At 55.0% G+C, this 21,099-nt stretch overlaps 13 protein-coding genes across 13 annotated transcripts; 8 read left to right on the forward strand and 5 right to left on the reverse strand.

Annotated features, from left to right (window-relative positions):
* The first annotated feature begins 1,091 nt into the window (after positions 1-1,091).
* BAUCODRAFT_34191 (uncharacterized protein) lies at positions 1,092-2,525 on the forward strand. Its single transcript, XM_007677991.1, has one exon. It carries the CDS (start codon positions 1,175-1,177, stop codon positions 2,387-2,389), a length of 1,215 nt encoding a protein of 404 aa, XP_007676181.1. The 5' UTR covers positions 1,092-1,174; the 3' UTR covers positions 2,390-2,525.
* A 299-nt stretch (positions 2,526-2,824) lies between these two features.
* Positions 2,825-3,960, forward strand: BAUCODRAFT_24503 (uncharacterized protein; the record flags this gene model as incomplete). The annotated part of the gene is made up of 4 exons (XM_007677820.1): positions 2,825-3,049; positions 3,109-3,262; positions 3,283-3,289; positions 3,357-3,960. 4 exons carry the CDS (start codon positions 2,825-2,827, stop codon positions 3,958-3,960), a joined length of 990 nt encoding a protein of 329 aa, XP_007676010.1.
* Positions 3,961-5,039: 1,079 nt separating this feature from the next.
* Positions 5,040-5,306, reverse strand: BAUCODRAFT_148355 (uncharacterized protein; the record flags this gene model as incomplete). Its single annotated transcript, XM_007678498.1, has 3 exons — positions 5,040-5,077; positions 5,128-5,226; positions 5,294-5,306. 3 exons carry the CDS (start codon positions 5,304-5,306, stop codon positions 5,040-5,042), a joined length of 150 nt encoding a protein of 49 aa, XP_007676688.1.
* A 206-nt stretch (positions 5,307-5,512) lies between these two features.
* On the forward strand, positions 5,513-6,158 carry BAUCODRAFT_148356 (uncharacterized protein; the record flags this gene model as incomplete). Its single annotated transcript, XM_007678499.1, has 3 exons — positions 5,513-5,532; positions 5,624-5,984; positions 6,063-6,158. The coding sequence occupies 3 exons, from the start codon at positions 5,513-5,515 to the stop codon at positions 6,156-6,158; spliced, it is 477 nt and encodes a 158-aa protein (XP_007676689.1).
* Positions 6,159-6,953: 795 nt separating this feature from the next.
* On the forward strand, positions 6,954-8,197 carry BAUCODRAFT_46023 (uncharacterized protein; the record flags this gene model as incomplete). The annotated part of the gene is made up of 3 exons (XM_007678016.1): positions 6,954-7,226; positions 7,314-7,962; positions 8,025-8,197. Coding segments are annotated over 3 exons (1,095 nt in total), but the record flags the coding sequence as incomplete, so codon positions are not given.
* A 303-nt stretch (positions 8,198-8,500) lies between these two features.
* Positions 8,501-10,491, reverse strand: BAUCODRAFT_148358 (uncharacterized protein; the record flags this gene model as incomplete). The annotated part of the gene is made up of 3 exons (XM_007678500.1): positions 8,501-10,144; positions 10,272-10,348; positions 10,404-10,491. 3 exons carry the CDS (start codon positions 10,489-10,491, stop codon positions 8,501-8,503), a joined length of 1,809 nt encoding a protein of 602 aa, XP_007676690.1.
* Positions 10,492-10,846: 355 nt separating this feature from the next.
* BAUCODRAFT_122769 (uncharacterized protein) lies at positions 10,847-11,348 on the forward strand (the record flags this gene model as incomplete). Its single annotated transcript, XM_007678501.1, has 3 exons — positions 10,847-10,849; positions 10,922-11,113; positions 11,166-11,348. 3 exons carry the CDS (start codon positions 10,847-10,849, stop codon positions 11,346-11,348), a joined length of 378 nt encoding a protein of 125 aa, XP_007676691.1.
* Positions 11,349-11,371: 23 nt separating this feature from the next.
* On the forward strand, positions 11,372-11,605 carry BAUCODRAFT_122770 (uncharacterized protein; the record flags this gene model as incomplete). Its single annotated transcript, XM_007678502.1, has 1 exon — positions 11,372-11,605. One exon carries the CDS (start codon positions 11,372-11,374, stop codon positions 11,603-11,605), a length of 234 nt encoding a protein of 77 aa, XP_007676692.1.
* A 1,335-nt stretch (positions 11,606-12,940) lies between these two features.
* On the reverse strand, positions 12,941-13,680 carry BAUCODRAFT_34200 (uncharacterized protein). Its single transcript, XM_007677992.1, has one exon. It carries the CDS (start codon positions 13,298-13,300, stop codon positions 13,097-13,099), a length of 204 nt encoding a protein of 67 aa, XP_007676182.1. The 5' UTR covers positions 13,301-13,680; the 3' UTR covers positions 12,941-13,096.
* A 139-nt stretch (positions 13,681-13,819) lies between these two features.
* On the forward strand, positions 13,820-15,789 carry BAUCODRAFT_34201 (uncharacterized protein). The gene has a single exon (XM_007677993.1). The coding sequence runs from the start codon at positions 13,851-13,853 to the stop codon at positions 15,411-15,413; it is 1,563 nt and encodes a 520-aa protein (XP_007676183.1). The 5' UTR covers positions 13,820-13,850; the 3' UTR covers positions 15,414-15,789.
* A 2-nt stretch (positions 15,790-15,791) lies between these two features.
* Positions 15,792-17,168, forward strand: BAUCODRAFT_90072 (uncharacterized protein). The gene is made up of 2 exons (XM_007678155.1): positions 15,792-16,127; positions 16,182-17,168. The coding sequence occupies exons 1-2, from the start codon at positions 15,840-15,842 to the stop codon at positions 17,022-17,024; spliced, it is 1,131 nt and encodes a 376-aa protein (XP_007676345.1). The 5' UTR covers positions 15,792-15,839; the 3' UTR covers positions 17,025-17,168.
* On the reverse strand, positions 17,165-18,187 carry BAUCODRAFT_131315 (uncharacterized protein). The gene has a single exon (XM_007678503.1). The coding sequence runs from the start codon at positions 18,133-18,135 to the stop codon at positions 17,188-17,190; it is 948 nt and encodes a 315-aa protein (XP_007676693.1). The 5' UTR covers positions 18,136-18,187; the 3' UTR covers positions 17,165-17,187.
* BAUCODRAFT_34203 (uncharacterized protein) lies at positions 18,179-20,907 on the reverse strand. The gene has a single exon (XM_007677994.1). It carries the CDS (start codon positions 20,834-20,836, stop codon positions 18,653-18,655), a length of 2,184 nt encoding a protein of 727 aa, XP_007676184.1. The 5' UTR covers positions 20,837-20,907; the 3' UTR covers positions 18,179-18,652.
* Between the last annotated feature and the right edge of the window lie 192 nt (positions 20,908-21,099).

A 21,099-nucleotide genomic window follows, 5' to 3' on the forward strand; every position in this document is an offset into this window, starting at 1 on the left:
TTGGCCATGCGTTGACGCATCGATTCGATTTCGGCGTCGGCGGCTGCTTCGAGGTCGAGACCACCGGCGCGACGGCGGGTGGGGGCACGGTGGGATTTGAGTGCTTCGTCGATTTTGCGGTCGAGGGCGCGGCGGCGGCCTACACAAGAAATAGTCAGTAGATGCGTGTGGGGTGAGTGTTTAGTCCAACGTACGCTCTTCCGGCGACAGCTCCTCATCGTCAACCTCCGGCCTTGGTGCGGCATTCCGTCTCGCTGGCACCCCGTCATCGCCCACCTTGCCCTTTCGCCTCCTCTTCCCCTCAATCGCCAAGCCTTCGTCGACCTCATCTTCATCCTCACCCGCACCCGCTCGCACCTTCCGCGCCTTCTTCGGCCGATCCCGCTTCCGACCTTCCTTCTTGCGCTTCCGCTTCTCTTCCCTCTCACGCTCCTCTTCTTCCGTCCGCTTCCGCTTGTGTACGCCCAGTAAGCCCACGTTGTCCGAGTCGACGGCGACCGGCTTGTCGGGGATATTGAGCGCGGAAGGATCGAAGTCTGCGAACTCCTCCTCATCGAGCTCTTCTAGTTCAGAGTCGTTATCATCGTCGTCAAGAGCGGTGGCAGCTGGGCCCCGGTCTGCGACGTCCTCATTGTCCTGCATGGCCGCTGCTGTCTCCGGCGCTTCGTCATCTTCGAAGGCTTCAGTGTCTGCGGTGGGGTCGGCGAGAGGAGGGTCGGCCGTCGCTTCTTCGTCGATGTCGGGGTTGAGCGGGTCGCCAGGGTCGTTGTTGCCTTCGGGCTCTTCGTTTGGCAGGAGCGAGGGGCTGCCCGGTTCGAGATCCTCCATGTTCGTTCGCAGCAAATGGCAGATCGATAACGTGCAGTATGTGTTCGGATAGATATGCCTGTATTCGCTGTCGTTGTCGCTTGTTAGACGTGGAAGGACAGAGTCTGTTGTGGTCGATGAGCGCTATTGTAGGTAAAGAGTGTTCACTTTCAGAGGTTGAAGACGCGCCTGACTGTGATGCCTAAGGCCACAAAAGGTCATGCCTGAAGCTTAGTGAACCTGCACCCCGTCGACTTCGCGGAGCTGATCCTCACGAGCTGCAACACTCGCTTGACATCACGCTCGCTACCCCTTGGACATCTACAGTTCCTGCTATAACTCAAAACACCCCACAACCGCTGCCGCGATGAGCAGCCTCTTCGGCAACAACGCGTCCGGCGGAGGGGGCTCGCTCTTTGGCAACAACACCACCAAACCCACCGGCGCCTCTCTTTTCGGCGGTACGAACACAAACACAACCGCACCGACAGGCGCATCTCTGTTCAGCGGGACGAACAATCAACCCGCCAATACCTCCCTCTTCGGCAACACAAGCACCCCCCAACAACAGCAGCAACAGCAACCCCAACCCCAACCCAACACCTCCCTCTTCGCCTCAACGAACCAACCCGCACCTCCCAACCAAAACACCTTCAACCCGCTCTCCTCCTTCTCCCAATTCCCACCTCACCTATCCCTGCGCGACCAACAAGATCTCGCCCGTTCCCGCCTCACCCAAGCCGGCCTCCCCGCGCCCACCCGTAACGACGATCCGACCATCACCACCCAGGTCCACACCCTCGTGCGCAAATGGGACCCGCGCAGCCAAGACAGCTTGCTGCAGACGTACCTCTACAATGCCACTAGCGCCGCGTACGCGCCTTTCTACCAACGCCAGCCTTGGGAGAATGAGGGAGAGTGGGAGAAAGCCCTACGAAATGCGCCGAGCGTGGAGACGGAGGAGGGCGTGAAGATGGTTCCGGTGTTGGTGAGGGGTTTCGAGGACCTGGAGAGTAGACTTACGACTCAGGCGAGGACGGTGAATGCGATGTTCGAGCGCCTGCATGAGATGAATAACAGCCTGACGGCGGTTATGGAGGCGCATAGACAACGAGTCGTGGTGGCGTTGGAGGCGGGGAGGAGAAGACATACGGCGTTGACACAACGGACGGTACGGTTGGCTACGAAGTTGCAGGTTCTGAGGAATAGAGGATACGCGCTTGATGCGGCGGAGGAGGGGTTGAGGAAACAACTCCTCTCCCTCTCTGCCTCGATCCAGGATCCTACTTTCGCGGGGCGAGAGGAAGAGATTTGGGCGCGGATGGTGGCGTTGAGGGAGAGGGGACGGTGGTTGGAGGAGGAGGGGAAGAGGGTCGGTGCTGCTGCTGAGGCGCAGACGCGGGGGCAGGGTGACGGTGGCGCTAATGGTGGTGGTGGCAGTGGTGGGGTGCCAGAGCACGTGTTGGAGCGGACGAGGAAGATATTGAGGGATTATGAGGGACAGTTGCGGCATTTGGCGAAGGAGGTGGAGGAGGTGGAGAGGGAGTTTGGTGGTTGGGAGGAGGGTAGGGGAAGGCGGTGAGGAGGGTTGGCGGAAAGCGGTGAGGTTGGTTGCGTGGTCATAGTCTTGTAAAAGAAGGTGCTACTGAGGTTAGGTTCGGAAAGCGCGGCGTTTGGTGGCTGTGCCTTCCATGCACGGATTGTCAATGCTTGACCCACTTGTGGTTACTTCACATTTCTTGTTTCATCCTTTCTCCTCACTTTACCAGTTCACAATGCTTTCGAAATCGCGATCCATTCCACATATACATCTGCAGGCGAGTATCCCGTGGACCAGCCTTGCTCGTGTTAGTTGGGCCCGCGTATGCACAACTGGCCCCTATGCCGTGAAGAGAGCTGTAAGCCAACCGGCTAGCCGGGCACGGGCAGCCTCAGCCTTGCCATCAGTTGAACCAGCTGCTTGCTTGTCTTTGATGGAACTGTAAGAACAACACACTTCGCCAACATCCTCTTCCACATGGATCCATTGTCCATAATCGGGGGTGTGTCTGCAAGTATAGCCCTCGTCCAGGCCGCCCACGAAGTTACCAGTAGCCTTCGCAAGCGTTGCGAAGAAGTCCGCGAGTTCGATGGGATTGTGCAACTCCTGCCGGACGAGGTCGAGTCCCTTGACGACTCGTACAATCTGATTCAGGATCAGGTTTCAGCCGATTGTGCGAAGTCAGCACGGACGGCAGCACGTGTATGACCGTAACGAGGACTTGACCAAATGTATCACTTCCGAGGTTGGACAAGTGCCAGAGAACTTTTGCTGAGCTGGGCCATATTGTCGAGGCGACTCAAGGAGGCGCTAAAGATCCCCTGCTCGAGCGAATCAATAGGCAGAGGACTTTGAGCCAGAACAAAGAGAAACTCGTAGCCATACGAAACCGCATACAGACCATGGTCAGAACATGTAAGTCCTACTGCTGGTAGCAACAATGTAAGTATCATTCAGAGGTGATTCACACCTCCACGTCGTCTGCAGGCATGTACTTACAGCGAAATAGATCTGTGGCGCATGTGCGGCCGACCACGGTTGACCAACATGCTATTGTCGGGTTCCGCGATGGCCTGGCACGCGTTAAACGTCTCTACGCTTCAAGCGGGACAGGGTTTACCAACGCCGCGATTGAGTATGTCGGAGACGTCTTGTCGGAGGTCCACCACGGAGTTCGAAGGTTGTCTCTTGTGGACTCGGCTGTAGACATGTCTGATCGCTTCGAAAGGAGTCCGAATGTCGCAGACTGGCCTGGGAACGTGGAAAGTCTGTACGAAACTAGTCTCGTCATCTTCAAGGAAGTTATGGATGCGTCGGTGGCTGTAATGGAGACGCCGCTACGGGGCAACGCTGGAATCTTAGCAAGTTACCACGCCGTCCCAGATGACCAGTCGCAGAACCGCGTAGCCAACACTATCGAGGGACGCGCCGACGTCGAACAACGCAGGTTCATCGTCAAAGTTTTCTTTCGCACCATCTCTGCCGAATTTGGCCTTCGAGAAAGCTATATGCGAAGGACGAATAACCGACTGTCTTTCCATGATCGACGGCGGCAAAGTTTTGAGGACGGGGCAACCGGACTGTCTGATCCCTCTAACAGCATGTTTCGGTGATCTGGACATCGTGCAACGTCTGTTGGATAGCGGGTGGCCATTATCAACGTGACGCATAGCCTGAGAAAGTTCCATGACGAGCTGTTGCTGGACGACTTTTCGTAGGCCATTACATTTCGCGCTCGGGGCCACGGCGCGTGGATGTTGTCAAGTTTTTACTGCGGCATTGCATCAATCCTTTCGCGAGCCCGGGGAGCATGTTGCGTTGTTCTGCACATGCTTCTAGTCACGGTGACTGGAGGTCCGCGATAGCTGAGATCTTTTCCAGTACATGGCTGTCGACGCTTCCGCCCGAACCACCGGATGACATTCTACGGCCCTTATGTCTGGTGATAGATGCTGGCTGGAGCGTGACTCAAAGCATCACGCACTCGAGTCATGGAGACCAGAGGGACTATGGGCTATTGCACCAAGCCGCGTACCTAAGCGAGGGGACGACCGAGCTGCCCCGCCAATGGTTCGATTCTGATACGAGAAGGGTGCATATCCGCTGTAAGAGCAGCTTGGTGCGTCCTCCCTTCGATGTGCTGTCGGGTTTGGCGAAGCCAGCATAATACCAGCGTTGTTACAACACCGCCGCCAAGAGCAATTAGAGCATGAACGACGACTTCGGGGTTCGGTGATGCTTTGTGTCTGGCGTTGTTGATGTGCTGCAAATTCAAACATGAACCCAACGATACTGGGAGGGGCAATCATGATGATAAAAGGCATCTCGGCAAAAGGTCCGAGCATTGCCAGACGCCGGTGGTGACGTGCAAGCCATTAGAGTCTCAAGATGGGCAAGATTACGGAGATCGTGGAGGAAGTCGCGGGCAAAATGTGACTGCCAACTTTTGCAGGAGCAAGGGGAGGTCAGGTGGACTGCGTTGGAGCTCGCGGAGGCGATAGCGATGATGACCTGACTGGTCTTGATAAGCAATATGCAGAGTATGTGTAAGAACCTAAGCGAACAGCCGCGCCTGTCCGTACGTTGAAACTTCGCTAGCCAGCATTACGTTTACGTAGCATCTTCCATTGCTATCGTACAAGCTTCGCGAGCGAGGAGCAGGCAATGCGAAATGGGTTCACTCGGCAGATATCTAAACGAGCTTGCTGGCCCATTGGACCGCAAATGGTGCTGTGTTATGGGTTAGCGTAGAAGAGTGAAGGACCCTATGTATGACATACATAGATATAGCAATACACACATGCCTACGGCGCCGTAGACAGTCTGCGTTGCGATGGCTTCTTGCTGCTTGATCTCTTCAGGAGAAGGTGGCGGGGGTTCTACATGCGGTTGCTGCTCGTTAGCGGATATGGAAGTGACCGAACACAGACCAGTTGGGGAACTCACGGCCGCCGAACATGGTGACGAGTTTGTGAGGGAGGAGTAGGATCGGTGTATATCTCTTTAATATTTGGTGGAAGTCTGAGGTGCACAGAGCATTCATACCGAGCGCACTGGCCAACGAGAGCTGGTCGGCACCTTCCGCCAGTGCAGCTCCGACCTCTCAGACGAGCTTCTGCTATTTACAACTGCGTACATCTGCCATTGGCCCTCACCACCGCCACCATGTCGGCGAGACAACCACGGTATGTAGGGCCCTTACTGTGATCGTGGCCGACAAGCGCCGCACGCAACTCAGTACCGCAAGATGGCGCGCTAACTCACCACCTACTCCAGCTTCAACCAACAAATCCTCATCGACACCACCCCCCTCCCCGACTCCGTCCCAAAAGTCGAGGAAATCGGCGCCTCCTCCGCCCCGCTCCTCAGCGCCTCCTTCTTCATCGGCGCCCGCTGCAAAGCCTACAATGACGACTTCATGCAATGCAAGACCGAGGCCAACGGTAGCGGCGAGATCGACTGTATGCGGGAAGGCCGGAAGGTGACGCGGTGTGCGACGAGTGTGCTGGAGGATATCAATAAGAGCTGTCTGGATGTGTTCCGGCAGCATTGGGAGTGCTTGGATGACAATAATCAGCAGTTGTGGCAATGTCGGAAGAAGGAGAGGGCGTTGAATAAGTGCGTGTTCGAGAACTTGGTATGTACGAGCACTGTGAGAGCTATGGAGTGTTTGGTGTGTCTCTGCAGGTGTATGGTTGCTGACTTTGTACTGCAGAAGATGGAAAAGGTCATTCCTGGCACACCGGAGAAGGAGACGCCAGTACATCTACGGAAGCGGCAGATCTTTGCGCATTCGGTTGCTTCACAATAAGGTGTAGGGACAGTCGCCTGTACAGTACTCCCAAGCTTCTGTCTGAGTGGTCTTACCGGCGTGTCTGGTGCTAACGCAGCAATATGAGCTGAGTGGGGTATCGTTCAATCTGATCCAGCTTCCCTCTTTCACTGCTCCTTACGCTTTGATGGACGATATCTTGTGAAATCCCCATTGACTTTTGCGCACACAGTACTTCCAAGTGCGCGAATAAACCGGTTTCTCCATTGCGAAAGCGGAAGCAACACCACAATGGGGCTGGGCGCTGCGAAGATCGGCCGTTCACAGGCTCGGAGCATCGTGCAAATATTACGCAACTGCAACGGTTCGCTGCTTCTTGCCGTTACGGCATTATCCAGAAGGATGATGATGAGCCGGAAGGTATGAGACGTGGTAGCCTGAAACCCATGGCCGCAGGTTCCAAAGCTGGAAACTCGATGGACTTCCTAGTCGGCTCGTATGCATCCAACGTAGGACGCGTCTGGTAGCGCGAAGTTAGCGGACAAGATGCTGCTGGCGACATCCATGGCTCGGATGGTTTGAGCGTAGTCGTCCTGAATATACAATCCAGTCCGGTCAGGCTTGTCGTTGACATTTTTGTGGGGACCGGAAGCAGCTCATAGCTACCAAGACTTAAGAGTGCCACCTCCGTTTAATTATACTACGAAGCATCTCAAGAAGCATTACCATTTCGTGTCATTACAGCCCACTTCATCCTGTACCCCACATACGAAAGACCCTCCATATCAATTCTCCACCTAATCGTATTGTCTGTTGTCCCAAACTGCCACTGCAATGCCACCCATCCCCAAGAAACCTCAAACAGAGGACTCGACCACCTTCGATCCCGACGCTTACTTCTCAGCATGGAGCAAGGACGAGTACACCCCACCCTACGACAACGACTTCCGCAAATTCATCATCAAGACCTTTGGTCTCCCTGTCCGAGATGACTATCGCTATATGGCCCAATCGGCCGTCGTTACATTGCTCCAGGCACAGACATATGTTGAGTTTGGCGGGCAAGGGAACCTGCATGTTTGGTACAGAGATGGCGAGAACCAAGTCGTAAGCCACAATCCCACTGCGATGCCGAAACCGAGCGGTATTCTGAGTCAAGTGAAACAGCACTCTGAGACGCTGCTTCTGCGATAGAGAGAGAACCCCAACGCGACCGACGTAGCAGCCTACACCGATGTCTTCCGCCCTTCCACAAGCACAGCGAAAGCATTGACTGCGCTGGCATCAAACGCGAAGAAAGGTTCCATCCGCGCGGACGTGGCCAAACACCTCCAGACACACCACCACCCGCCCTCAGCAAGTACTGGCATCGTGGTGAACAAGAGCAAAACGCATGTAAATCCTTACTTCGACCTCTGGGCCTGGACGAACCAGAACCTAGAATGGGGCGGCCCCGAGGAAGGCACGGCGAAGATTAAAATCAGCCATGCCATGTTACCGGTCATATATCACCATTTCGGCTGCGTGTGTCCTTCGTACGAGGCGCTTGAGATCATCAGGCAACTTGCGCGGGGGAGGAGGGTACTGGATGTAGGCAGTGGAAATGGTTACTGGACGTATATGCTGCGGCGCATGGAGCCGGGGAGTAAGAAGGAGAGGAAGCTAGAGGTTGTGCCGGTGGACAGTGGGATGAGTGAGTGGAGGACTTTGTGGGTCGGGGACACGGTTGAGGCGGATGGAGCGAAATATCTTCAGCAGCAGGATGGCGGGAAGGAAGAGGTGTTACTGCTGGTGTATCCGACCGTGGGGAATGAGTTCACGAGTAAGATGATCAGGGCGTATCGTGAGCTTCCCTCTCCCAATCCCACCGGTCACACATCTGGTGCTAACACTCTCCTGCTGTAGAGGGCACGACGATTGTCTGCGCCGGCTCGCAGAATACATCCGGCTTCACCGGTTTCGCCACGGAGACGATTGCAGACTGGATTGCAAGGGAGGCGCCGGAATGGGAGAGACTCCTACAGATACCGCTGCCCAGTTTTGCCGCCAAGGACGAGGCGCTATTCGTGTTTGAGCGGAAACAGAAGGCCTCAAACAGCACTGCTTAAAGTCGTTGTCCGCGCTGTCATGCTCAGAGCTCGAAGACGAGCCCGCAAAGTATGCTATGCACCATGGCGGCGCTGATTGCGAAGGAAGCTATGCGTGCAAGAAGTATATAGTATACAATACCCGAGCAGCGCTTCGGTTCCCTTACAAGGTGTATTCATACCGAGCCCTTCCACGACGCCGCATAGAAGTCCACATCAAAGATTTCGTATTCATGGCATTACATCCACCCATCTCCGGAACTATTCAACGGGAGGCGTAGATCGAGCTACTGCTTAATCGCTTCGGCTCTGCAACGTCCTCATCGTGTCTTCGCTTGCCCTGATTGATGTCTCGCGCACACTGCTCGTAGGCGTGTACCGTCTGGCGGCTTCACTGGCATCCGAATCATGATCGACGGTTCTCGTTGGAGTGTACCCTGCAAAGCCATCTACAATGCTACCTCCAGTGCTGCTGCCGACCAACGTGTCCGGCTGGGAAGAGTAGTCCGGCAAGCTTTCGGAAGTGTAAGAAGGTAAGGTGTTAGTGCTCGCTCGACTTCGAGTTTCCGGCGTGAAGGGCAGCGGTACGAGCGGCGGTGGCGGGTCGTTGACCATAGGCGCCAACCTTTCGTCCGCTCGGACAAGACTAGCGACGATGTCGTGCGCGTGTCTCAGCTCCCGAATCTCTGCCTCCATGATCTCGCCCTTCTCGGCTTGCTCGAGATCAGCAAGCTGCTCCAGAAAGGCATCTTGCAGGATGAGGGCCCGTTTCTCATCGTAGTCCTGCATCTGCGGCTCAGACTGGGCTCGGAAACAGCTAATGGCGCTGACGAAATCGTCCCATCTCCGTCGCATCTCAGCACGGCGAGCCGCCTTTCGGTACGCTCGGGCGTTGCGTCGCTCTTCCCGGTCTGCGGCACGCTCTACCCGTGTTCGCATTGACATACAAGATTTGCGAATGAAGCCGTAGAGTGCTGTGAGGCCAAGGATAGCTGCAACGATCTGAAGCGCACGGATGAGTGGGTTTGAAGCTTCGACAAGGTCCACCAGTTGATACTCCGTCGAGCTTGCGTTCTTAGTCATTGTCATCGACAGATTAAACCTTTGGGCGTGGCCGTATGTGTGCTTTTCGGGCATCTTCGGGCCGTTGAGGAATGCCTTGCTCTTCGTGCAGTTTCGGGAGGTTTGCTGGGGTTTGACTTGGTCGCCCTGGAAGGCGACAGTATTCTGGAGGCGAGCATCATGCATCCTCGCGTAACCGGATGGCGACGCCGTGATTGCACTTATCTTATCGCACATACGCTGCGCGACCACACGGGCCGCACAGACAAGACTATCGCAGTCTTTGAGCTGATCACGAAGTGAAACATGGCCGCGGTTCTTCTTGAGGTACTGAGCAATCTTGAGCTTTTGAGCCACGATCTGATCTCGTAAGCTCTCGGCCTGGGCGGAGAGGAGGCGGAGGGAGTCGAGCTCATGTTCAAGATTGAAGTCGTCGACAACGGCCTCACGCATGGCATCTTCCACCGTCTGGTTGAGGTATGGTACCACGAACGACTTACGCTGAGACAAGTCGGTAACAAGGCTGAACCCTTCGAAGTCCTCGCCGCCGCCGCCCTGCAATAGTATCCGCTGCAAACGTGGTTGGCTCTTCGACAGGCTATGTACAGTTAAGCGGGTTAGGGGCATGTACCGAGCGTCGACGGCGTGTAGAGTAATGGTAACATCTGAGCCGAGAGCGCCATCACTGGGAAGATTATGGGACGCGAAGTAGTAGATGCTGTGACTGCTTCCAGAAGTGTCATTTGCAGACAAATAGCCCTCAACGCCCAAGTCCAGAAGGTTATCTTCGTTCCGAGCCAAGGCCAGAGTATTGCCATTGAGTAGCACAGCACCATTGGTCGTGCCAATGGGACCCTTGAGCTGGATATCGAACACCTATTGTCACAATAAATCATCAGTGGTGGCTCGTAAGACAAGGCAGAAGGAGATGATCTTGCAAGACTGTATACAGCTGGTGTACGCAAGGATAGCTTGGCATACTCCAAGCGTTACGTGTACATACCAAGGACTCGTCATTACCGTTGCAAACGGTAGCAGGTGGGCATGGGATACTGAATTTCACAAATGCCGATTCGACGTCTATGTGAGTGCCTTAATTAGCGGTGGTTCACCGATCATCAGAACATAAGCGTACTGTACTCAAGCAGCTGTGGTTGTACCATGGCGCGAACCACGTGCAGCCCAGTAACACTCAACGTGGCGACGAATGCGAATGCTCGCATGGTGAGCCCACTCCACCTTGACTTACATGCTCATAGCAATCGTCGAAACCGCTTAAAACGAATGCGTTCGGGGGATGCTTACCTCGAGCGGAGGGAAAGATGCGAACATTACAGAGGACAGGCAGCAGTATTAGGGCGGCGTCCAATTAGTTTGAGGCGCAGTCGTCTATAAGCGGGATGAAGTGCGAATGCGAGCCGCGGTCTCGGTGCCTTAGGCCGAAGTTCTGCATGATGCGAGTCATTGACATCTAGCGAACCTCGATGTTCTTGTCAGTGTGCACTGAGTCGCAATGAACTGGCACCGCTGCGCATACATGTGAGAGGAAAGGCGAGTGCCAGATCTGCTGCTTCAACCATGGTAAAGTCCAACCAAACTCCGGCGCATATGACGTACGCTCACCAGCCAGGCACTGATCTCCAACCGCTGTAGCTTCCCCTCGGCCTGCTTACTGCGGCGCAAGGCCACCCCATGTTGGTCGAGCTCAAGAATGGAGAAACGTTGAACGGCCATCTTGTCAATTGCGACACATACATGAACCTGACTTTGAAAGAAGTCGTTCAAACAAGTCCGGAGGGCGACAAATTCTTCCGGTTACCAGAATGCTACGTTCGCGGGAATAATGTACGCAAGCAAGCTCTGCGGCGCCCTCGATATGTAGGCTGACTTGTCCCAGATCAAATACCTACGAGTTCCGGACGAAATCGTGGATATCGTCAAGGACCAGCAGCAGAGTCAACAGTCGCAGCGTGGAGGCAGAGGCGGTATGCAGCACCGAGGTGACCACGGCGGCAGGGGTGACAGAGGAGGGCGAGGCGGACGTGGCGGACGTGGAAGAGGGAGGGGACGAGGCGGTTGAGCTCAATCAGAGCGTGCATTTCCATGGAGCACCTAACACCAAGTTTCGTGCAAGCTAAGCAGGCGCTACGAAAGAGTGACACATCGAAGCTCAGAGAGTGCGGTACTAACGGCATCGACGGTGATGGTTCGGCAGATGAGGCATGGTGCTATGAGCAGAGTATAAATGCTCTTCGTGGTGCAACTGATGCCGAAGTGAACACGGCGGGAGGCGATTGGTACGGGTGGATGGCATTGATGCAACAAGAGACGAAATAACCATTGCCATGCCCCTGGACCACAATTGCGGAAGGAACGACCTTGCATTGCTCTTTCCTCTCCCGGATGCCATTATTAACGAACCCCTCCTCATCCTCAATCACTCCTTAACAACGTCACTTTACCATCCCATGATGCCCGGACACATGGATTTCTGGCGGCCCAATCTCGGCTGTCAGCGATAACGCTATATACTGCTTACCTGCCGAGGTCTTACAACTAGGCAATGGGCCAGGTCCTGGGCTTGATTCTCAACGAAGCCGCGCGGGAACCAGGGTACAGGGGAGTGCAAGTAGCAGTGGGTTGATGTACGTCTTCAACAGACCATTTCCTAGCATGTGAACGCCGGGGGCTCATAATCTCTTGTCTTTTTGTTCGCTTATCAGCTCTTGGTTTTGCTACTTGTCTGGCATCACAACATGTTCATTTTGCACTTCGTCTCGGTCACTATTAGAGATGCAGCGCCGACGACCGCCGTTGCGGGAGATGAATTATTCGACCCACTAACTAGGCGGTCCAGTTGACGAATTGCAAGGAACGAGCACAACGGCCTCCTTCAAAAGTGCTACGGGCCATCATGCGACCGACCTTGCGGCAAGCCCAGTATGTCTTCGCCGAGCCCGAACGGCGGTAGGTCTTTCGCGTGTCGACAGAGTATTGGTCAGTAGACTATCGCAGAGCTTAACATCTACTCGTAATAGTGCTATACGTGATGTGGTAAAGGTATGTATGCGGGACACCGAGGGCCTGATGCCTCTTAGATTGGCTTCGCAGTACGTGTTGCAGATGACACCACAACACGGGATTCTGTAACGGATAATACTGGTTGCCTGGCTATTGATTATGTGCGTCGGCATGTATATTTCTTGTTACCGCGCCGTACGATCATCATGGTGTAGACGTTCACCAGGTGCGGAATTACGCATACAGCGCCTTGGGCAAGAGTCTGAAGCCTTGTTAGTGAACTCATGACATCTGAGCTTGCAGTAACACAGCGCTAAACCACGCTTATCTTATTGTGATGATACTAGTATTGTTCCTTCCACATCTGGTATGCAGTATATCGAGCAGCCAATGAGGTTTACAGCTCCCGAAGTGGTGGAGAGTGATATACATCCTTCTCAACCCAAGCAGAAGCACAACATGTCTCTTGGCCACGGCCAACAACAAAGAACACTTAGACCAGGCTCTACTGTCCTTGCCTCAACACAGTCGTCTTACAAGTTGACACTCTCGAACGTATCTTGACACAATGGTGTACGTGGATTGGCAGGCGCTTGGCATATGCAAGTTCTGGATGCTTGGTGGACGAAACCGCTGTAAGGAGTATGACAGGTGCCGTTGGATACATCCTCCAGAGTCGGACATTAAGAAACTCTGGAACAACGAAGAGGCGCGTCTGGCGTACGGGAAGCCCGTCGTGCAATGGGAGACACTGGTGGCGGAGCCGCCAGCTAGGCCTCGCAGACGCCTCGCAGGGATTGAGCGAAGTTATGGCGTACGGTTTGATGGTCCTTTTGAGCAAGAGAGTTTCGATGCAACGGCGGAGCCGAGCAAAAAGGCACTCTCTCCTGAAGCGGAAGCGGAGCCCACGACATACGACGTACCGGAGCACACAGGCAGCAGGGAACAGCTCGAGCCGCCAGCCTCCGCGTTAACGATCCAAAGACGAGCTCCATCGCTATTGTCTCTCATTGCTGACAACTCTGATCCGTATGCAACAGCCAACATTGGACGCAGTGACTGCGTCGAGCAGGCCACCGCAGCGAGTGATCTCAATCTGGGCAAAATGCCGAAGAACGCGAACCGTATGCCCCTGGGCAAGCCTAACAGACTGACAAAACAAGCACATGCGACCTATTGCAGCAGCCTGCCAGCCAGCTGGAGCCCATCTGCGGCATGCCGTACGGTGTGGGAGAGGCCGCAGTACAAGGACCATTCGAGCCCATGTGACATGCTCACGATGATTGCGCAGGAGCCGCAGACGAGGAACGATTTCTGGGCGAAGAGGAGGTCTAAAGAGAAAGCGCAGCCGAAGCCTGGGAACGGGAGTGAAGGTGAAGAAGAGGTACGAGGTTCAGATCTCGGCGGGCAATTTGCTCCACCTCAGCCGAGCGGAAGCGGAACTGCCAAGGCCGAAACTGTCGAGGCTACCAAGAGGCCTGATACCACGCTTCCTTCTGCACAACCCTTAAGGGCAACAGATACCGGCGCCAACACTGCTGCCAAAGGTGGAAAGAGAGTTATGGGCGCAACGAAGCGCATGAGCAATGGCGAGGCCAAACTGATCGGGCCTCACCCGTCTGTCATCCATGTCGCAGCGCAGTACATGAGCCACGAGGCTATTGAAAAGAAGCTGTTCGCTCACATCGTCGACAATCCGCAGGACCGCTCCTCGGCCGAGGCTCGCGAGGACAGTATCCGACTTCAAGGCGTCACTTGGATCGACCAGACCCGTCGCGCGCTGTCTCTGCCGATTCGCACATACACAACGGCATGCTCTTATTACCATCACTTTCGTCTAGCCAATCCAGGCGTGGCCGATCAAGCATGGGCAGACACTGCAGCGGCAGCCCTTCTGCTGGCATGCAAAGCGGAGGATACACTCAAGAAGAGCAGAGACATTCTGGCCGCAGCCTACAATCTCAAGACGCACGACAATCTGAGCTCAGACGATGTGGTCTTTGACATGCCCAGTAAAGCTGTCATAGGTCTCGAGCGTATGATGCTCGAGGCTTCTGGGTTCGACTTCCGTGCCAAGTACCCGCATGACTTCATGACGAAGCTCGGTAAGAGCCTGGCCCAAACGAACGTCGACCCCGAAGGTACAAGAAGCGTTGCTCGTCTCGCCTGGACGGTACTGACAGACTTGTACCGCACCTTTGCTCCACTCAAGCAGACGACCCAGACCATGGCTCTTGCTGCTTTGGAATTGGCTGCACAACTAACTGCGGCGACCAGCGATAGTGGGGAGTGCGCCATACGTGACCAGATCCACAGCTTCAACTACCAGAAGGCGAACACCTCAAGGGGAGAGGTCATGGAAACGCTGCTTGACTTGCTCGACCTTTACACTCATCATACCGCCGGCAGCATTCTCGGCACCAAGTACAGCCTGGAACACTTCCTCCGCATCCGCCTAGGGCTCAACAAGGAGAGCGAAGAGAATGCCTTACTCCGCCATACGCAGGCGAAAGGCAAGGTAGAAAATGGCGAACAAGGGCCGACGCTGAAAGTGGCAAACGGCCACCCGACCCCGGTCTCACCGCCGCAGGCCGGTACGCAAGCTCAACAACAGCCCGCTGCAGGTCTGCAATATCCACCGGTACCCGAAGGCGGAGGCACACTTCGCTTTATGCTGAACCCGCAGCTTGTAGCTGAGGAGAAGACGGAAGTGCAGAAGTACTTCAAGGAGGAGTGGGAGGAGTATGACGAAGAGATCGAAGTACCATTGCCGAGAACGCGATCGAAGTCGCGTGATCTTGCAAGCAACCGGGACCGAGACAGAGATCGAGACGACAGAACGAAAGACCGAGCCACCGATAGGGAGCGCGACAGAATGCCGGAGAGGGAGCGCGACAGAGCACGGGACCGAGAGCCGGAAAGGGCTCGTGATCGGGCGCGCGATAGCGGTAGAGAGAGGGATTGGGAGCGCGAAAATGGCAGGCACGATGCAAGACCTAGCGGAAGAGATCGTGAGCGCGATCGTGAATGGCGGTACGACGATCGTAGGTATGAAGACGACAGATATGACCGGAGGGACGGTAGGAGATACGACGAATATGACCGTCGCCGAGATAGACGCTAGGCAAGCCCGGATGAATGCGGCACAGTTAAAAAAATTGCGCCGCAACAGGGTTCGTGTTGCGGATTGAATCACCACTCGGCTCGACTACGGTTCACACCATTGCGACGGAAACATCGGTAAAGCACAAACTGATGGGAAAGCGTTTGGTCTTCGCTCCTCGGGCTCGTGGAAGGAATGATGGGGCCAAGATGCCAAGGCGAACCTACAATCCTGTGCCAATTGATCGGCGCATGGCTTGCTCGTGAACCTCGTCGCTGCGCCACCCGTCCATCGTTTCGATCAATGGTCGCCGTGCACACATGTTTAGGCACTGCCACCGAAAGCAGTATATAAGAAGCTGAAGGTAAGCTTTCTTCTTATTCATTCCAACTCCTACTCACAGACTCCTATCATATCTCATCGCAGCTTTTCCATCGCGTTCTCAATATGTCACAGCTCTCCCAGGCGCTGGCGCAGTCATCGCAGCGTAATCATGAATTATTGTCCATCTTAGCACAAACAGACTATGCCGGCCCTGCACTGAAGCAGAACGTTGCCTTCATAAGCGATTTGCAGAAACAAGTCTCTGAACTTGATAAGGAGCTGAAGAAGTTGCATGAAGTGACCGAGGATGAGCGTAAGGACCATGTCAAGTATCGCGACAGCACCGTCAAGCGGTTTGCGTACAAGATGGGCGGCCAGAAAAGCAAAGCAAAGTTCGCAAGCAAGTCGGAGGTAAACCTCGTTATCTCGCCGTAGACGATTATAGATAGCTAATACAACCTTTAGAAAGAGGAACGCGAGTTCCTCGAAGCATGGCAGAAAGAACGAGAAGCCAAGGAGCGCCGTGAGGAGCTTTCTCGAGCCCTGGAAAATGCTCAGAAAGACAAGCAGCACCTTGATGGCGACAGTACCCGGCATGATCAAGCGCAGCGCGAACTGGATCAACTGTACAACTCAATCTTCACAGGCCCTACGCCAGAAGTGCCTGGTGAAGACCAGATGGAGAACACTGTCAAGGACACACAGCAGTGGGCTCAGCAATGCCAAACTCGTCTGCGTACGGAGAAGCGGGCCATGGACGACCTACAGTCCGCGAAAAGCTCACTGACGATGGCGCTGCGAGACATGTCCGACGCCCGGGGAGCCTCGACCTGGGACATGTGGGGTGGTGGAACATTCGCCGACATGATGGAGCGCGATGCACTGTCTCGCGCGCAGAACAATCTCACGCAAGCGATGCACCATATCGGTTCAGCCATGCGAGCTCAGCCGGCCATTAAGCCCCTGCGTGCCGTCAACATCGATCAAGGGCACTTCCTGAGCGATGTTATGTTTGATAACATCTTCTCGGACATGGCACAGCATGAACGTATACACCAGAGTGAGGCGCAAATGCAGCAAGCCGCGGAGGACTTTAAGGCGCAGCTTGCGGAGCAAGTAGAGAGACTGAGAGATGCTGACGCGCAGGCGAAGCAGGCTAGCCAGACTTTGGAGGAGGCGAGGAGCGAATTGCAAAGGATCCGCGCGGAGGCCTTCGAGAGGTTGGTAGGTGGCGGGTACGGTGGAGCGTATGGTGGCTCGCAAGAATATGGGTGGCAGGCCAGTGAGGCACCGCCCGCTTACACTTGATTGTAGCTCTAACAGCAGGTCATGCTTCTGGTTGGAACTCCATTGCCAATGATTGTATGAACTTCGGATCATTCGAGGGGGGAAAACAAGCTAGTTATGACATAAAGCTGGTATCATCATATGGAAGCCATACCAGATCCGCCCGCATTGATCGTTGCCTTCCTCATCTCAAATCGCTGATTTCCCACATTATCTGTGCTGCAGAGTCATGGAGCTTCCTCAACCTGTGGTCGTGGTCCGCCGGCCTACTCAATGACCGTGATCGTTGGGTAGTTCCTTGGCTGCCTAAGCTCAATGACCTTGGACGATACCTCGTACTGGCCCCATTCGCAGCCCGTCTGAGCGCTCCCCCTAATTCAAGATCTCTCCAGAAGCCTGTGGTCTCTACGATCGAGCTAAGATGCGGATGCTGCTCGTTGAAGAGTTGCAAACAGGCGTCTTTGTTCGCTCGAGACATGCGCGCCCGACATATAGCATCAGCCCAGGGCCAGGCCTCTATCACGCTGCACTCGGCCACAATGCCAGCGCCGTGGTGCAGCCAAAATCGCTCTAGAACGCTGCCGACTAGGGCACTGTGCGTTTGATGTGATATGGCGGAGAAAGCAGTGCACAGACGCAGAAGCGACATGTTCTGCCTGGAGAGCGACAAGTGTGATCCAGCCATTGGCTTCCTGTAGTTGTCGAATAACATTCTGCGTAGGAAGTCACCCACCGATCTTGGCGGCTCGTTGGGAGCACACTGGGAGATGAAACCGTACAGCTTGTGATAGACGTTGTGAAGATCGTGAAACGAAAGATCGCTCCGAGCGCCGCGGTCACAGATCTGATCGCTCTGCCATGCAAGCTGTGCGATCGTGGCGGAGACGTCCATAGATGAGAATGCCAGGAGGTGTGCAAGCACCGGTAAACAGCGCTGTAGCAAGTCGTGGTTGAATGCTATGGATGTAGAGGCTGGGTGGCCTGGATACCACGACGGTGGGAGCGGCCCACACCCGGGTCCCCAGTGTTGTGGTGGCCAGGGGCCATTGTTCGCTCGACCGCCACACGGGTGTAGGATGGGTGGTCCATAGGGCGGCGAAGGTTGCATTTGTCCCTGTTCTGGAGATATCATGGTGGCGTTTACTCTCGAAAGGGGCGTCTCATAATGATTTGCCTTGCCAAATATGAGATGCGCGAAAATAGGACCCAGAAAGATAAGAGTGAGGGGAGATAGAGAAGGGACAAGAGAGGTCAAAGTGATAATGAGCCACGAAATTGCACGGTCAGCTGCCTACTGTGGGAACGCTGGGCCACCCGCAGCCCAAAAATCGTTGCACACGTCAAACTACAAAGGTTGCCTTCACCGCATCAGCTGGTCAGCCATATGGGTTCGGCTGGAACATACCCGACCTACTCGCAGCGGGAAGCTGCAGTAACGGCCACTTGTGCAACCTGCATGTTAGCAAACAAACGGACGATGGTCAGACACGAGCCACAGCGTAGCGCATCACGTCAAAGACCAGTCATCGCCCCTCGTCAGAAGCAAGCTCTGGGCGAACGTGTCGCCCCTGCACCACGCTGCGCGCAGTCAGGCGTCGATGGCTTCTTTAGAACACTTGACCCTCGTTCGTATGGTGGGAACGGTGCTTTTAAATATCATCCCCTTCATCATACGTATCCATATCCCGGTCCTCCTTCACCAGGTGAGACTCGACCGCTCGCAGTGTAGCAGCAGAGACCGGATCCTGGTTCTCGTTTGCCACTGCAGCCTGGACTTTGCTTGTGATGGCATCAAAGCCTGACGCGCTTTCGGGCTTCCACCAGGCAAGCTCGACCTTACCAAGAACATTCGGCAAGCCTGATGCAGCCGACGGTCCCTCAAACAGAGCTGCAGACATAAAGTTCTCGGCCTCGAAGCGCTGTTGGAACGCAATGAGCGCTGCGTCTTCTCTTCCCGGATGAGCAGTCAGCGTGGCACTTTCCAGCCCATTGAACATAAGGTACTGCCTAAGCGCTTCTTCACGCTCGGCGTACCGCGAGCCGTCTGTGAAAGCCACGGATATTGTCTTCGGTCGGTTGTCCAGTGACCGCGTGACTCGCGCAGTACCTCCGTAACCGCCACGGTAGCCATTACTGCCGTAAGCGCCGCGGTGAGCGGACTGGTAGTGCCCACCACGCCCCCGCGTGCTATAGTAGCCTCTGTAGCCACTTCGACCACGGTAAGAAGTGGCGATAGCGTAGTCGTTCGACGAAGGGCCATCACCCTCCGGATCAATGCCAAGAGCCTCCGCTTCAGCTAGAACCTCGGCGAGCTTCGCCTTTAGCAAACGGTTCTCCTCACCTTCTCTGCTCTCATCACTAGTGCCTGTAAGCGTGCCAGTCTTCTTCGCTAGCATCGCAACGAACTTCTGGCGCTCCTGGTTAATCGCTCTGAGCTTCTCATCTAGCTCAGCCCTGTGTCGCTGGACATCATCGCGTTTCTGCTTAGCCTCGTCATATCTGCGCTGGGCTTCTTCCTGCTGCCGAAGGAAGGCTGCATGATCGAAGTTTGTGTCCTCATGTTTTGCGACTGCACCATCAAACTGGACATTGGGTTCGCCTTCTTGTGGCAGCTGAGGAAGCTTATCTGGCTTGCACCAGTAGACTTTGACGAAGCGGTTATCGAATACACTCTTCGGACTACTATATGCAGCCTTTGCCGCATCGTAATCCTCGTATTTTACGATCGCGCGCCGTTTGAACGGCTGCATTGTTATCCCTGCGATGGTGCCGAATGCGCTGAAGAACTCGTGGACACTGCTTTCGTTGCAGTTGTCTTCCGGTATTTGCTCAACTACAATCGAAGTAAGTGATTTGCCAGGGTTTGCGCCAGTCATGGAGAAGTCAGCACGACCGTTGCCACTCTCGAAAGGAGCACCGTATCCACGCCCGCGGGGGCGGTGGGCCCCTCTACCGCGGGCGGTGGGCATGAGCGCAGAATTGCCAATGCGTTTGGGTAGCATGTCACCCGTTAACGCATTAGTAGGATCATACTCGTCGGCCTGCTGCTGAACAATGTAAGCACTCTCCCCGTGCTCGTACGGGCAAGCAGCACCTTGGGTACAGAAGCCCTTCTGATCGTAGTCCCTGCAGCGCCGGCTAGGTCTATCTTGACCACCCCCGTTTGTAACAAGTGATAGGTCGGTACCAGCGTTAGCTGGAAGCATACCCATAGCCTGTTGCATAACGAACAGCAGAGCTAGATTGTTGGCATCGAGTGCGGGCATACCCGGTGGCGGTGACGGCAAAGGAGGAAGTCCGTACATCTGTGGAAGTGCTCGCCATGCAGGAGCGCCTTCAGGCCCATTGCGAGGTGCTTCGTAGGGCCGATAGCCTCTACCCTCTGTTCTGGTACCACCACGTCTTAGCTGCTTCCCCGGTCGGCCTTGGTCTTGATAGGCTGTGAAACGGAGCTCCTCGAGATCGTCAGCATCCCGGTCACGGTGAGAACGCTTTCGAGCCTCATTAGGTAGGCTTGGGGCATCATAGCTCGCGCGCCGGAGCGGCTTGTAGACCGGCGCGGTTGCGCTAACTGGAGGTGGTGGCCTGCTTGGATCATACGATTTGGTAGCAATAGCTTGGAAAGCATCTTCCACGAAGCCTTCGGCATTAATTCCTAAGAAGTCACGGAGGTTTTGTGTGCAATTCACTTTCGCCACCGCTGGCAGGTCATCCGTCTTCACGAGCGCCAGAACATAATCGGCAAGGACTTCGCTGTCGGCGTCTGAGATGGCTTCGAGCTTCCTCACCACCCACATGCGAAACAGGTCGGAGTCGCCATCATCCAGTATCATGACTGAATGGATTGATATATAGACTCTGTGGTGTTAGAGAGTTGCAGTGTAATGGTGTGCTGAAACTAAAGTAGACGCGTGTTTGACTTCGCGACTTTCGTTGCCAAGACTTCCGCATTGGAAGGAAGTCGACTTCAGGATCAGTTGCGACTTCTTCCATTGACTATGTCTCCTGCAAAAGTATCATTTTGTAGATCATGTTCGGCGGCTGAAAGTGAGTTGGCGGACTTCTACAACCGCAATGAGACGGCGACGAAGCGGTA

The sequence above is a fragment of the Baudoinia panamericana genome, assembly GCF_000338955.1.
Source record: "Baudoinia panamericana UAMH 10762 unplaced genomic scaffold BAUCOscaffold_6, whole genome shotgun sequence".
Classification (NCBI taxonomy): domain Eukaryota; kingdom Fungi; phylum Ascomycota; class Dothideomycetes; order Mycosphaerellales; family Teratosphaeriaceae; genus Baudoinia; species Baudoinia panamericana.

Bases quoted from the DNA above. Each gene is read 5' to 3' on its own strand.
- BAUCODRAFT_34203 (XM_007677994.1), bottom strand. From the start codon at position 20,836: ATGATACTGGATGATGGCGACTCCGACCTGTTTCGCATGTGGGTGGTG.
- BAUCODRAFT_90072 (XM_007678155.1), top strand. From the start codon at position 15,840: ATGTCACAGCTCTCCCAGGCGCTGGCGCAGTCATCGCAGCGTAATCAT. The intron at 16,128-16,181 runs GTAAACCTCGTT...TACAACCTTTAG, and splicing joins AGTTCGCAAGCAAGTCGGAG to AAAGAGGAACGCGAGTTCCT.
- BAUCODRAFT_131315 (XM_007678503.1), bottom strand. From the start codon at position 18,135: ATGATATCTCCAGAACAGGGACAAATGCAACCTTCGCCGCCCTATGGA.
- BAUCODRAFT_34191 (XM_007677991.1), top strand. From the start codon at position 1,175: ATGAGCAGCCTCTTCGGCAACAACGCGTCCGGCGGAGGGGGCTCGCTC.
- BAUCODRAFT_34200 (XM_007677992.1), bottom strand. From the start codon at position 13,300: ATGAGAGACAATAGCGATGGAGCTCGTCTTTGGATCGTTAACGCGGAG.
- BAUCODRAFT_34201 (XM_007677993.1), top strand. From the start codon at position 13,851: ATGGGCGCAACGAAGCGCATGAGCAATGGCGAGGCCAAACTGATCGGG.